Raw genomic sequence first — 15,371 nt, forward strand, 5'->3', positions numbered from 1 at the left:
CATCTCCTACGACATGCTCCAAATGTTGGTGAGAAATAGCGGCGCAACAAACTTGCGCAGTGTCGTGAATAATGATTGGACGGGTTCATACGTCCTGTTGCCAGACCCATGAACAAGCCATGGTAAGAACGCGTGGCACAGTGATTGATCTGACATGGTAACAAAATATAAATCATAATATATATAAAAAAAACATAATATACAGTATATACAAGAATTCCAGAACCTTTTCATTTTCTCAAACCTTTAAACTTTTGTTTTATATTGTTCTTTAAATCTAGTAACGGCTTGTAATTTGGAATTTTAAGTTTGTTTTCCTTCTCTTGAACAATAACGTTGGTCTTTTCTTCTGTTTTCCTTCCACGCGTCTCAGAGTGGACTCTCCTCAAAGCTACACCAGGACGAGCTCCTGCTTCCTGCCCGACCTTGACAACTTCCTGTGATGGCGAGTATCCTACAGCACCTACAGGTGATGGCTGAGAAAAGGCCCAGCCCTCTCTTTCATTGTTCTGTCGGTTGATTGGTGGCAGAGAGCGGCTCCTCCACCTGGATTTCTTCTCGAGCGTTCTCCCCGCACGCTGCGACTGCTGGACCGGTCTCCCCAGCAGCTCCTGCTTCACCTCGTAACTCTCGCTCGACGGCCCGATGAGGCGAAGTCTGTCGCTCATCTCACACACGAGCACAGTGTCCTGAATGTTGTTGTTTTTCTGAATCCTCTGCAGAAGCACTTTGCCTTCACGATTCATGTCCTTCAGGAGAATTTCCTGTGTGCGGAGTGAACTGTTCAGACCCTTCAGGAGCCTCTGGAGTTCAGTGGCAGCCATCTTTGCGTTCCTCCCCTGTAGACTGATGTTTGCGTTATCGGCAAATTGACGCACTATGATCTGAACTTTATGGTTCTCTACAATAGAGTCAAAGTCTTTGCTCTTGATCTGCGCTGCGTAACGGTACACGTCTATATCAACTACAAACGACTCATGACTTCCACGTCTGACTGAAGTATGTTGAACTGCTCCAGGAGAAAAGGAATTTCTCTGCTCTGAAGAGGTTGAATCACTGCAAGTGTTTGATGACGGTGGAGAAACGTGCCGAGGGTCGTCTCCAGACCAAAACCTGCCTGTGTTATCACCTGAGCCTGGACTGCTCTTGTTGGTGTAGGATTTGGAAATCGCTCCAGGGGTAAACGACTGGACTCGAGAAGATGAGCACAGAGGAGGCATCTCGGTCTGGATTTGAGAATCAAGCTGCTCCAAATGGGCCTTCACAGCTTTGAGCTTCAAAAATGATCCCTTGACAGACAACTGACCTCTACTCACATCTGTCGTCACAAAGTCATGTGACCTGAAGAGCTCTCGCACTTTGGCCTCATCGTGGAAAACAGTCAGATCCACCGTGGCCGACACAAGGAAATCCATCTGCAAACGCAAAACACATAGGAATAACCTTTTAAAGGTTTAAATACATCAAATGTTAGAAAATAGTGGCTGAAAACACACTGTAAAAACAGCCCGACCCGAAATAAGCTAAATATTAATATTAAGAAAAATAATCCTCAAATGCAGGAAGCAAATTTTGCTTGGCTAGAATATTTAAAACTAGCTTGTAAATTTTGGAATGTAATGTTCCTTAAAACGAAGGAAAAACAGGCCAAAAACTAGACACATTTTTAATAAATTATGCGGATTTTTTGCCATACAATGAGAAGTGTAGAAGAGGCTAGAAGTAGACTGTACTCCAATAAATATGTATTTACCTTGTAACATGTTATTAAACCCTTTTTTGTAGGGGTAGAGTGGCTCAGTGGTTAAGACCCATACCCTGTGTGCGAAAGACATCATGGTCGCAATGGTCGCAAGTTTGACTCCACCCCTGGCTGATTGAACTCAATTCCATTGTAAGTCGCTTTGGATAAGAGTGTCTGATAAAATGACATGTAATGTAATGTAGACTATTATATAGTTATATGAATTCATTGTATTTATTTCCACAGTGACTGGGGGGATTAACGCATGAAATACAAGAACTTATAAGAAAAAAAATCAAGATTTAATACTTTGTGTGAACATAAAGTATACATGATAGTGTAATTGTTGTTGCAGTTCATGCTGACTGCCAGCAGAGGGCGGCGCGTGGTTAATAATTTATGAAAAGGAGTCCTGAGGGCAGAAAACTTGTGTTTTCTGCGTGTATACTATGTACTTCTCCATTTCTTCAAACACTATAAACACACACGAACGACGTATTCACGGCGTCCATTTTATCGAACACGTGTTGCTGTTGAACACGTGACCTGTCACCTACAAACGAATGGTCGAGGAGGTTTTATCCTAAGTGAAAGTGTTTCGACAGTTGTCGGTTTAAATTGTATAAATTACTATTTATAGGACAGTGAAAGGACAGTGAAAACACGTGAACGCGCCCCTGGTAAAAGTAGCATGGATTTTAAAAAACAAATAAAAACGCACTTTGACAAATAGAGTTTCTTTCTAAATTAGCAGCAGAGAACGGCTGTTTCGAGTCACTGTTTGTTAGAAAAGGTGAAAATATTAATCACAAGCAAACCGGGATTAGACGTCTCACGAGCGCAGAAAACTTACTTTATGTGTTGACTTGTTCACGTCTTGGCTGGATTTTACTGCAGTCTGGAGGAAACTGAAAGTATCGACGTCACTTCCGCTCGAGACAGAATAAAATACCGAACAGTAACACTTCTTTTTAGATCAACCCCACACAACCCCCACAATTAAAAAAAAAAACAACCTGAAAACGATCAAGTTAAGTCCAATGCCATTATGATAAAAATAAAAACGTAGCAAAGTCAAATTCGATATTTAAAATTTAATCAAAATACAAAATAAAATGTTCTATGTTCTAAGTAACTTTGCTTGCTATACTGACGCTGAAGTATTGATTTAAATTGGTTTCAATTTACATTCATCAATCACCACTCAAAGGCGTATAGTTCCATTTTTAACCTTTAACACCTTATGCGTAGTTTAATAGTTTAGTTACTCACCTGCGATGACCTTGATCATGGTGAAAGTCAAACAAAATCAATGTATTCAACACAAGATTGAAGTCATAAAAGAGCTCTGTCATTAACAAAACAAACAAAAAAATCAGTCTATCACACTGGCCAGAGGTCTTCAACATGGCCCGCATGATATTAATCAGTGAACTGATTATGCTTGGGTGTTTTTAGTGGCTGAAACCAAGCAGCAGAACAAAGACTCTCAAGATGAAGATCTAAAAACAGCAACATTATATACACGACACATGAAACAGCAGTTTTTACCATTGTACCATCTATTTTATCTGCCATTATCACACAAGTAGGAATGGCCATCCAACACAGATCCAAATGTTTTACTTGGAGTCATTTTGGCATTTAATTTAAACCATATTAGCTTGGGTTATTTGCTCATGTGTCTTAACCGAGTGTCCATGTTCCAGCTCTGGTTTGAGTCTGTTATCATACAAAGTAACATACCAACATACCAACAAACGTCAACGGGTCCTACATGTTTTTTTTTTGTTTTTTTTTTTAAGTAGTTCATCTTTAAATCAGGAAACTGTTTCAAATGAAATTACAGCACATTTGCAACAAGCTTAGCATAGAAGACAATAACTTATTTAATTCTTAACCTTCAACAATCTTATTTCCTAAGCCCTCGAGAATCTCACAAAAAACAAGGTAGAAACAGAGCAAATTAACTCACATTTAATAAAGTATTTCAAATCTTTACAAAAGGAAAATACAGAGAAATGTTAACAAATCCACTGTGCAACCAATGTGAATATGGGTATTGCTTAAGAAAAAGGAAAATAATTCTGTTTAATTGTTAAATTTTAACATTACATATTTTTGTTCCTCCACAACTGACCAACTTTACTGTGCAAATTGGATAATGATGCACTTGCCAGTATTTGCCAGCAGGGGTCAGTAAAAGTCTATACAAGTTCTTGTGAATGAGCTCCACAAGCTACAGGTTTTCCAATGCTTGGACAAAATTCCTGCATTAAAGAGAGGATGCTGTATCTTTGTGCTCCCACTTCCTGTGAAAAGAAAAAAAAACAGAACATGAAACTGATGGAAAAATCTGTTAAAGTTGTATTCTAAGAATAGTAATAGTTATCTTTAGGTGAAGATTTTGACTGAAGATGACAAACTTGGTATTTTTATATGACATACTATTGTTTGCTGCAGCTTCATATCCAGGTATGCTGTGACAATGAACAGTCGAATGACATGCTGTGGCCAACCCAGGACATTCTAGGACATCTGGAAAAGAAATTTAGAAATATTTCTATAACCTATGGTGGAAAACTGTAAACTCAACAGCAAAAATGGACAGAAATGGATTTATGTTGAGGTTTAACTGAAAACAGAACAGTCAGATGTGTCATTTTAACCCATTACACAAATCAGACTCAGACATTTAGAGCATGAAGCCAATTTCCACAAATAAGGTCTTGATTTTATTTTGTCAAAATACTCATGAAAACACCCAAAATTATAAAATCCTAGTCTTAGTTGTTTTATATTTCTTTTATCTGCTACAACTCATGAGAATCATTGGTCTAAACAGTACATCCAACTTAACAGTGGCAAAGTTAAGGTCTCTTTAATGTAATAAGTCATTTTGTGTGAGGTTTACCTATAACCCTGCCATGTACAGTACACAGCGGGGCCTCAAACAGCCTCACATGTCTCTCTCTAGCAGACACGGTAGGAAAGAACAGAGTCACTATAGACTCAGCCTCGCTGGAAACGGTCTGCACAAGTTTCACTATTTAAACATGTATAAGGTAAACATAACAGTGTTGGTACTACACTAGGGCTGCAGCTAATTATGATTTTATAAGCCACAAAGGATCATAACACATAAGACAACTGGTATCTCACCACTGACATTTTCTCATGAAATCCCCCACTTAAAAATACAAACCTGTCTTATTCAGCGTTGAGTCAGACTCATCTAAGATGAGCAGATGTCAGTCATCAATCAGGAGGAGGGAGTGGAGCAGTCATTTCAGCAGTCCTGTTAAAAGCAAAAGGTTTTATTAAGCAGCAGCAACAATTCAGCGAGTTATTACTGTTTTAGTGCATTACTGCATTAATAGCCAATTATTGATACTCAATTCATAAACAAATTGGCAGTTTGTTTTCAAATAAATACAACTTCTGATTTTTCAGCTTTTTAAATGTAAATATTTCCCAATGGGGGAACAGAATAGAACATAATATAATTGCCTAATATTAAGTCAGAATAGAAGGCCCACAGGAAAATGTAGTTTCATTTGCACCTTCATAGTTAAAACACTCAAATAAGTAGGTCATTTAGGAAAACACAATAGTAACAAACACAAAACATACATTAGCCTATAAGCATATCAAGAGATGACATTTTGAGTTCTTTGACAATAAAAATAAGTGAACCAAGCGTTTAGACCATAATTTACCAAACCAGAGGCAAAATAATTGCATATAAATAAATGCACACCGACTACATTAAAAGCATGCTGCAGTTATTTTTGCATGGATTCTTCTAAAGATAATTTTAATATTTTTGTGCGAGGTTTACCTATAGCCCTGCCATGTGGAGTCACAGCAGGGCCTCAAACAGCCTCACATGTCTCTCTAGCAGACACTACAGGAAAGTACAGAGTCACTACAGACTCAGACTCGCTGGAAGAGGTCTGCACGATTTATTAAAAGAATACAATAACTTCCAGAAAATTCACTCTGAAGCTATATTTTCTGACCAATGTTTACTCTGCGAGCCGCACGTGCTAACCGTTTTAACAACTTCGCCCTCTAAATTCAACTAGTTGTACACGTGGTAAATAACAGTCGTACCTTTCCAGTTTGTCAACAAAGTAGATGTGCAAACACTGTTTGAAGTCTGAAAACAAAACAGATAATGAGAAAAACTGTTAAAAACATGTTAATTCACGCTAGTGATACAGATGGCAAAACTACATCAGGTACAGACGACATTTTATGAACCAATGCCACCATTTTGTGACACTATGTTGGAATTTAAACAATAAACACAAAAAGAAACGTTTAATTCTATTAAATAGAAGTTAGATGGAGACAGATTAACTCAACTCACCTCTGCGCTCAGCCGCCATGATTTGTTCATAACGACCGTCTTACCGGATGTGACGTGGTTTAAAGCAAAAACCCGTGTAAGGTGTTCCCCTGCAGGGGGCAGTGAAGTATCAAAGACGGCTGGCGGCTGATGGCGAGAACTGAAATATATGAATTTGTTTCATGTTTTACGAACAAAATGTGTTTAAAATGACATGACATGAGAGATAGTGTGCACATACTACAATACAATTACAAAATGAGAAAGTAACATACAGATTAAACATGAATTACAGCACATATAAACTCTTTCTTTGAAGGAAAACAAGGAAACTGACAAATAGTAAAGCTACTATTGGAAAAACACTGACAAACAACTTTATTTCTACATAGTGACTGGTATCATAAAGTTGACAACATTACACAGTAGGTGAGTACACATTTAAGACTGTTGAGAATCCATTTGCTGATATAATTTGCTGCCACCTGCTGTCATCTTGCTTTACTCAATTTGTCCTTATGTTTTTAGTCCAGTTTATGTCCTCACATGTTGCCTTGGTGTTGTTCAGTTATTCTTTGAATATTTGTTTGTTTTTATTGTTGTAATTCTGTTTTTTAATAGACATGTGTTGACTTTACATTTTATCATTCTATTTTACTTTTAGATTGACTAGAAACATCTTTCCAGGGACTACAGATGAAAAATAGCCTTCTGGCCAACTGGTGCATTTACAGAAATGTTAATTAATGTACACTGTCCCTGTTAACTAAATCAATACAGTAAATAAATATTAATTTAATTATTTTCGGAATAAGTCACTACGTTTTTCAAATCAAATTATTCACAATGGACACTGTATAAAGCATTTTATTTTAAATTAAAACTGATATATACGTAATTAATTTGAAAGAAAATGGCCTTGCCACCAACACAGAGCACTTTTATGTAGGAGGGCTTTTGTAACCCAGTAGACAGCCGTTGTTCGTAGGTGTTGGCAGCTCTGGAGCGTTCACAAACACTCGTGGTCCATGACTCAGACTGCATTGCCGCACAACAATACAAACACACACTATGGCAGACTTGTCCTTGGTTGTCTGTTGTGGCCTCCACTGTGATGCCTGGAATGAATTTGAGCATTGTTTGCCTGAAGTGATGCTGACGACTCACCCAGCTGACATGCCTGGCAGATACAGAAGAAGGAGAATTTGTATTAAAACCAATACATGACCTTTTTGAGTTGCTCCTCTCTTTTCTGCACGACTGGGAAACTTACAGGAAGCTGTGTTTTCAAGAGTAAAAAAGATTCTCAGTTTTGTTGGTGCCATACATACTATACAAAAACATAAAATAATAAAATATGCAACTATTAGGATCACAATCTTCCCCACAGAATCATTAAAAAACCCATAAATCAGCAAGAACCTGTAGAGACAGATGTGTCCGCTTCCAAGTGGTCCAGCGTTTTCCTAAAAACATCCAGTGAGGCTAAGCCTTTATATTTTAAATCTTTCTGCAGTTCATTCAGGGAGCAGCAAACATACTGTAAAGGCCTTTTTTCCCAATAAGGACTAAGATGAAGGGAAGTTATTTAGGAAGTTGAAGATGGCAGGGCACTTCAAGTGTGGAATAATGTTCTCTCCGGCTGTTTACAAACTTATAAAAAGTATGCCGGCAGCATCATAAGGATCGGTTATATTCAGTCTGTCAAGTTTGGCGAGTTATTGGTCTATCTGTGTGGATTTAAGGTGACAGTGAACTCTGACAGGTTGAATCCAGCACCAGGTTTTGTTCATTTTTACTTCTGCCAACATGAAGCGGCACTGATTCTAAACAGCGTCTGTTTTTCTGCATGAACATGTCTGTGCGAAACCAACAACAATAATAATGACTTACCAGGCTTCAGTTGTCAGATAATCACATTTTAGCCTGTGGGCAGGAATCTTAAAATAACTCAGTGACGAAAATGCTTATAATCCCCTGCCTAAAAAAGAAATAATTAAATAGATTTACCTTCGTATCAGGCCTGACACAACACTAATACAGACATGTACTCATTGCCGAGGCCAGAAGAGTCATGTTCTCCATAATTATGGGAGGATTTGGGAGGATTTTAGAAACCAAGATACACAGAATGGGAATAACAATGCACACATGAAGTATGAAAAACAGTTATTTTCCAGAAGAACAAACAGAGCTTGACGTCTGCAAGAGTTTGCTCACTTGTTACCTGAGCTCCTGCACGTGAGGACTGAGCGATATGGGGAAAAATAATCTTTTTATATCATTAATTATCGATACATATCACAATATAAAGCGAATCAATATTTCTGTAAGGCTGGGTGATATGTGTTTTGGATAATATCTGGACATCCTTTGTTCATATCCCTTATATATATAAGATATATATATATGGATATAAAGCTGCACACAGGTTGTTTCTCTGGACTCATGTTTGTACTTCTCAATAAAATATAATCTACTCTTTATGATCTGTATTACCTGATTTTATAATACACTTATTATTACCTTTCATTTAAGATAATACCTGCTTTATTTCTTTGTCTTTTTTAGGATATTTATGTGTGTTAGAAACGATGAAATGGACTATAATTTTAATTTAAAAAATATGGTATGATAACAATATAAATAGGACAACACGTGTGTGTGCTAATCCCATGATCTGTGAGCTCCATCTTTGAGTGTCGGTGCCCCTTGTGTGTGATGGAGCCACGGTTCCGTCTGATCTGGACGAAGCATCGATGACTCAAACACGAGCAGAACAGAGGTGCAGCTGAAGCACCAGCTGGTTCCTCCCTCCACACACTCACTCGCTCTCTCCCAGCTGCTCTGACAAAACCACGCAGGGATCTGGTCTGAGAGGGGTTTTGTCACGGCCGCAGTTTGAGGTTTTGATTCAGAGTTTCAGACTTAATTTAATGAGCACATAATCCTTTCCACCTGACCACTACTCGCCAAAATGTTGTGGAATCCTTCATTCCCCGTGGTCAGGAGAAAGGCGGCGTGGGGCCATAATGGCTCTATGATCCTCTCGTGCATCACTCGCAGCTTTGTTTTTACCACTAAAGAGAGATTTCGCTAAATCCCCAGGTTTTACGACATCGGAGCATTTTCAAGGAATCGTGGGAAACAGGAACAGTCTAGACGTGGGATCAGTTCATGATGATAAAGCTGCAGTATGTAATCTTTGTTGATTGTTGTGTTGTTTTGGTTGTTGTTGATGTTATTACTCATTATATATAACATTGATGGTTTGCTGCGTCCTACATCTGAAAAAAGGTTCTGTCAAGCACAACTATCAGATCTGACTGAGGGAACTTGGCTTGTAACTGGAGGGTTGTCGGTTCAAAGGTGAAGGGCTGGAGTATCTCTAATTGGGTTTATTTGAAACTTAAAGCCCAAACGAATGGGCAAATCAATTTGTGGGAAAACTGGGGACAATCAGATTTGACGACCCAGAGAGAGTGAGAAGTAGAAAAACTCAAACTCCAAGCTGCTAGCAGCCATACACTAGAGCAATGTTGCTATTGGCTCCATCTGTCTTGACATAAAAGCTTTCTGTGTGTAGTAACCTGTTGTGCTGAGCGACACATGATATATAGTGAGAAACACACAGAGAACAATGTGGAATTTTGAGGACATTTGTTGACATTTAAAAGTCACATACTACAGCTTTAAATGCTGTTAAACTGCATCAACATCAGGAACTCGAGTAATGTTTTGTCAACATCTGCACGAACCAGTGAAATGCCCACAAGTCACTGGGAAAATAACTTACTGTGGTCATTCTCATGTGATCAAAACAGTAACATTTAATTACAGCCAGATGTGGAGTTTTTCACACAAATACGTGATGGAAAAACTGAACCATCTTCGTTGAAGAACTATCTTCAGTGTGCTTTGTTGACATCAGAGGGAGGAGCCGAGTTTAGACAGAATGAAACTTTCCTTCTTCTTCTAATAATAATAATGTACACTGAGAGCTGCAATGCTGCCCTCCACAGTTCAAAGTTCTTAATCACACTAATCTCCTCCTCGGTCACATCCTTCCTCAAAGTTCTCCACCCAACTGATTTCCGTCTTTATGGAACGTTTTGTGCACAGAACATGAACTGCCAGTGAAACTCCTCTGGTTCCTCACACCCGCACACCTGAACAGTTCATCCAGGTGTGTGATTGTAAATCAGGAGGTGGATCATACACTAAGAAGTTTTCCAGTACAAGATTTTCCCACCACACTGCACACTGAATCACCGTCTTAACGCCGTACAGGACTCCAAGCCGGATGTTCCTGACTCAGCCACTCGGCTCTGCCTTTCCCTTCCTCCATCTCCAACACCTGCTCTTCCTCCTGCATGTGTACCCATGATGCATCCACCATGGAGGCTCTGCTCCACCAAACCCCAACCACCTCTCCTGGTCTCCTGTCTCTTTCAATGGCATCATGTCATAAAGGCTTAAAGTTATTTAAAGGACGACAGATCCTGCTCTAATACCTTGATCACATGACACGCTGTCCTGGCTTCATGACGCTGCAGATAAAGTCACCTCGCTGCGTCATAGCTGCGTGTTAGCTCAGGAAACTCTTCATCTGAGACAGAGTTCCCACACCTTGGCTGACATCAAATTCAGGATGTGCTGACACAGCTTTAAGACGGGAGGGCAGTTTGTAAGAGCCGCTTTGTCCATGGCGTCCACTCATATTGATTTGCAGCATGCTCTGCATCTGGACAAGTGATTGTCCTGGGGATCTCGGTCAAATTCAGTCTTTAAAGATCACGATTTTTTGGGACATTTACCTAAACATCAACTTAACTTGCACAAAACACTTTCAATAACCCATGTCTATTTAGTGCAAAATGTTCAAGGTTTTCAAGGACCCGTGAGGAGATTGACATGTCGTGTACGTGCAGCATGACTCAGCAGGACGTTCCACACCAACTCCTGCTCTCTCTGTTTGGATTTCACAACGTGCATTTCTGGAAACTTTCTCATGTGTGTTTACGTACGTATACGTACGTGCGGATCAACAAATGTTTTGTTCTGCAGCAAAACAAAACAGGAACATGTTGCACACAAAAGGAATTTTACATATGATAACAGACGTTTTATTGTAGGCCAGTTCAAACATATTTCACAATGCCTGTTGTTATCACTTTTTATTGCGCCTCCCTGTGAGGAACATGGCAATAAAACACCAGACACATCAAGTATTTATGATGTGAAAATAAAGATGATTGCAATGTTTTTTTCCCCCACTTTGGGGCAAAGGAGGATTATAAGTTCTTGTCTCACACACACACACAGAGAGCAGAGAACATGGGGTTAAAGAGACAGAAGAGCGAGTGAGTGAGCATGTGGAAATATCCTGAGGTCAGATGGGCTTTTATCACCACGCCACTGACAGACACACTTAAACACATCCATCTCACGCTCTCACACACAGACGCCGCTGATGGAAAAACACTCGGAAACACGATTGAAAGGAGCTTTTTCACAGATATTCACTCACGGATGAGTCACAGTGAGGGTTTTTTTTTTATTGTCCCCTTAACTTGTCCACAAATCCATTTCAATTAGTTCTGGTCGTTTTCACTCCACAGTTAAATCATCAACTGGAAGTCAGGAAAAGCATGAAAGAGTTTTATAAAACACACACACACACTTTAATGTACTTCACTTTATGGTGACACACAAGTTTGTCAGAAAAAAAACATTAAAAACTCACAGGATCATTTTTAGGGCCTCTCTTCTGTGTCCGGGGGGCCATATATTAAACCCATGCAGAAGAATCCAGTGGTGCTGAGCCTCATTATAGGCTTTACAACCATGTTTTTGTTGTTGTCTCCTGTACACAGCTGGAGAGTACAATGTTTGGGGCTTTTCCCAAAATTGTTGTTGTTGTAAATTAACATAATCTCAGCTGATCCACTGTTTTAACTCACTGATTCCGTGACTCAGTATCAGTGATGCCATGAGGGGAAAGAAAGAGTAAAATGTGATCAAAATCTGTAAAAACCCTGACGAAATATCACACTGCAGTAATCACATCAACTGTGAAGAAGAAACAAGCAGCAAAAACAGCTGTTTTTTTAGATTAACATTTGTCACACAGCATTGTTTTTTGTTTTTGTTAAGAGGTAAAATCAGCAGAAATCTCCTGATGACCTGTTTCAGTTCTTTTCTTCATCTGCACATCGTGTTTCAACAGTGTTTTTTTTTTCTATGATGTACATATATATATATATATCAGATACTTATAAGTCATTGTATATCACAAATGTATATCTCCTGTCTATTGCATTTCTAGTTATACTGCCCTTATTGTGTGTTATTTTATTACTTTTAACGATTGATCTATTTCTCTTGAATTTGTGTGGACATCAAAGACAGAATTTCATTGCACAGAGAAACGTGTTTTTTTACTGTACAAATGACAACAAACTCTCTGAATCTTGAATCCAGTTGCAATACCACTGAAAACCCCTAGGTTGTCACTTCACTAGAAAAAATATACAGTTAGTCAAGCGCATAACAACAAAACAAAACCGCAAAAAATTATGGAATAACAAACATCATGTTTTTAAATTTGCTTGATCCCATTGTATAAATTTCCCCAAAATTGTCCAACTATTCCTTTAACAAAGCTGTTCAATGACACACACAGTTATGTAACTGTCTCAAACACAGAGTGTACTCTAAAACAAACAGCAGAATGTGTATGTCTATGTTAATGTTTGTAAGTTTGTCCTTCTGTTAGCGACTACCCACTGATAATGTCACAAAAAAGGATTGTTTTCAAGAAACCCCCGTCACTTATAAATGAAAAATCTCACATCTCTGTCACATGGTTTAAATGGAACTTGTTGATGATTAAATGGAACTGAATACAGTGGAGTAAACTCAGCTATGTACTTTTCTGCACTCCGTCAGCTCCACTCTGATCACATATACAGTAAAAACAGTATTTTCTGATTTTCCTCCAAGTACCCCCAGAGGAAGCTCACGTACCATTGGTGCTACATGTACCACACTTTGAGAACCATGGCTGTAGGGTTTGGACAGAAAGCATCCACACTTTCACACGTGTGTGGAACAAACTGAGTTTCTGTGTTTGGCTGAGCAGCAGCAGTCTGCTGGACTCGGATCAGAGGCCTGATCTGGTCGCCGCTGCTATTATCACTCCATCAAAGACAGGCGGTAATTGTGAAGTAGATGTGAGGAGGCAGACGGAGGTGGGGGCTGAGACACAGGCAGCTTGACAACAGGTCAGGTTCGAGGGAGGAGGTCCAGCACAGAACATGCTGATCTGCTGCTGACGCTCGTATAATAGCCGCTCTGTTTCCCGCCCTACACCTGTGGGAGTTTTTGTTGTTTCTACATGACGCTCCCTCGCAAAAATCAATTAACACGGTCGGACGGCAACAAGGACATTTTTACTGCATTTCAAGGAGACTTGGGAGGAAGTGGGGATGTTTGTTTTCAACAACTCTAGCACAGGGGTCTGCAAACCTTAGAAGGAAAAGAGCCATTTATGCCCCGTCTCCACCCAAATAACATTCATCTGGAGCTGCAAATTCTACTTGACCCGTGACCCAATGAAAATAATAAAGGTTTTTATACAGATATACTATATATAGAAATAAAAGAGCGATAGTTTGTTACATTTACTTAATTTAAGAACTACAAAAAGAAAACTGTTGATATTTCATTGCAGTTTATAGCCAGAAAAAACACACACAGAATTATATAGACCAAGTTCTTCCATCGTTTGTGGCAAATTAACGACAATTAATTTGTTTAAATAACCTACTTTGAAATACTATTTGGATTTTATGTGGTTCATGCTTGAGAAAACCTGCCTCTAAATGTGTACTTCTTCATATACACAGGACTTCATTTAAGTGTCGGGAATGACTTTGAAAGAAGAAAATGAATATATGGATTTTTCAAAGCTACAATATGGCTTTAAAGGAAATTAAACTTATAAAAAGTATCATTCAAAAAATGAAATGCCAACAAAGGAGACTATGGAAAACTGGAGGTTAAGGAGCAGTTTAAGATTCTACCCTAAGTTCAGTATAAGACATGCATGTTTGTAATTATGCAAATGTAATGTGTAGCGGATTCAACCAAACTTGTTTTGATTTCAACATAAATCAGCAAACATTGACACAGACACATCAGTGAAAGCCAAAACTATCTGCCACGCATGAAACAGCTTAAATATAATGAATACAACGTGATGAAACTCAGATGTTGCTCCTGGTTCACTGGGATAAAATTCATCAGTGATCATGAGGTGAATTTAATAATTGAGTTTTCAGTGGTCGCCGTGACACATGTGGAAAAAAACAACATACAAACCACAAGAGACGGGGACATTTTGTGAAAGAGAGGACATTGACATGGACTGGTCGTTAGATTCTGGCACACCTGGGTTAAGACCTGGTTTTAGGTTGAGGGTTAAATGTTAACCTTAGGGAATTCATAGGGGATTAATTAGGGGCTAGAGTCTGTAGACGTCCTCACTAAAGATACACCACGGGAATGTGTGCGTGTTTGTACTTGTATTAGTAACCTCTTTAGGACATTTTCTGGCCTGAACACTGACCTTGTCAGAACCACCAGAACCTGGTCCTAATGAGGCAGAACCTAATTTCTGAGGAACTGGTTAAGTTTAGGGCTAAGATTTGTTGTGTGTGTGTGAGAGAGAGAGACCCCATGCCTGGGATTTTACAGCTTAAACAGAAAACTGCTCTGGAGAAACACGGGTGGAATTTTCCAGCGTAGACTAATCAGCTGATTGCAGGCGATCAATGCGACCAATGGTGGTCGAGCGAGCTCAGAGAGAGAGAGAGAGAGAGAGAGAAAGAGAGAGAGAGAGAGATTGTGATCCCGTGGCAAGTTTCCACATCAGTGATTAAAACTCTCATTGAGAAAAGAGGGACGAGGCTGTAGAGGATCTGTCTTTAAGTCTGTTATCTGAAGACTTAATCCCACAGGATCCTCAGCTACAGTCCAAGATAAACTCAATCCCACCATGTGACCTCGCTCCGTTTGCTCCCACTTCAGGGACATTTGAGGATGTCATTGAGCAGTTTGCTACAAAGATACAAAGATTTAGAGCAAACTGAATCTGCAAATGTCAGGAAAGACATGAAAAGAAATATTATAGGAAGCAATAAAATATTTAATATTGTTAGCCTAATAGCATAATTCCCCAAATCATTTTTGTGGTAATTGCAATATCTG

The 15,371-nt window shown here is 39.1% G+C and overlaps 1 protein-coding gene, 1 long non-coding RNA gene and 2 other non-coding genes across 4 annotated transcripts; all 4 read right to left on the minus strand.

Annotated features, from left to right (window-relative positions):
• Positions 1-216: 216 nt before the first annotated feature.
• Positions 217-2,701, minus strand: LOC122786225. The gene is made up of 2 exons (XM_044052373.1): positions 2,598-2,701; positions 217-1,415 (listed from the first exon to the last, which is right to left on the minus strand). The coding sequence occupies exon 2, from the start codon at positions 1,413-1,415 to the stop codon at positions 231-233; it is 1,185 nt and encodes a 394-aa protein (XP_043908308.1). The 5' UTR covers positions 2,598-2,701; the 3' UTR covers positions 217-230.
• Positions 2,702-3,288: 587 nt separating this feature from the next.
• LOC122786254 lies at positions 3,289-6,204 on the minus strand. The gene is made up of 5 exons (XR_006362418.1): positions 6,120-6,204; positions 5,861-5,906; positions 4,950-5,042; positions 4,193-4,282; positions 3,289-4,056 (listed from the first exon to the last, which is right to left on the minus strand). It is a non-coding gene; the product is annotated as an uncharacterized LOC122786254 (long non-coding RNA).
• Positions 4,642-4,782, minus strand: LOC122786980. Its single transcript, XR_006362527.1, has one exon. It is a non-coding gene; the product is annotated as a small nucleolar RNA SNORA9 (small nucleolar RNA).
• On the minus strand, positions 5,569-5,706 carry LOC122786978. Its single transcript, XR_006362526.1, has one exon. It is a non-coding gene; the product is annotated as a small nucleolar RNA SNORA9 (small nucleolar RNA).
• Positions 6,205-15,371: the final 9,167 nt, after the last annotated feature.

This window comes from Solea senegalensis, linkage group LG20 (assembly GCF_019176455.1).
Source record: "Solea senegalensis isolate Sse05_10M linkage group LG20, IFAPA_SoseM_1, whole genome shotgun sequence".
Taxonomy (NCBI): domain Eukaryota; kingdom Metazoa; phylum Chordata; class Actinopteri; order Pleuronectiformes; family Soleidae; genus Solea; species Solea senegalensis.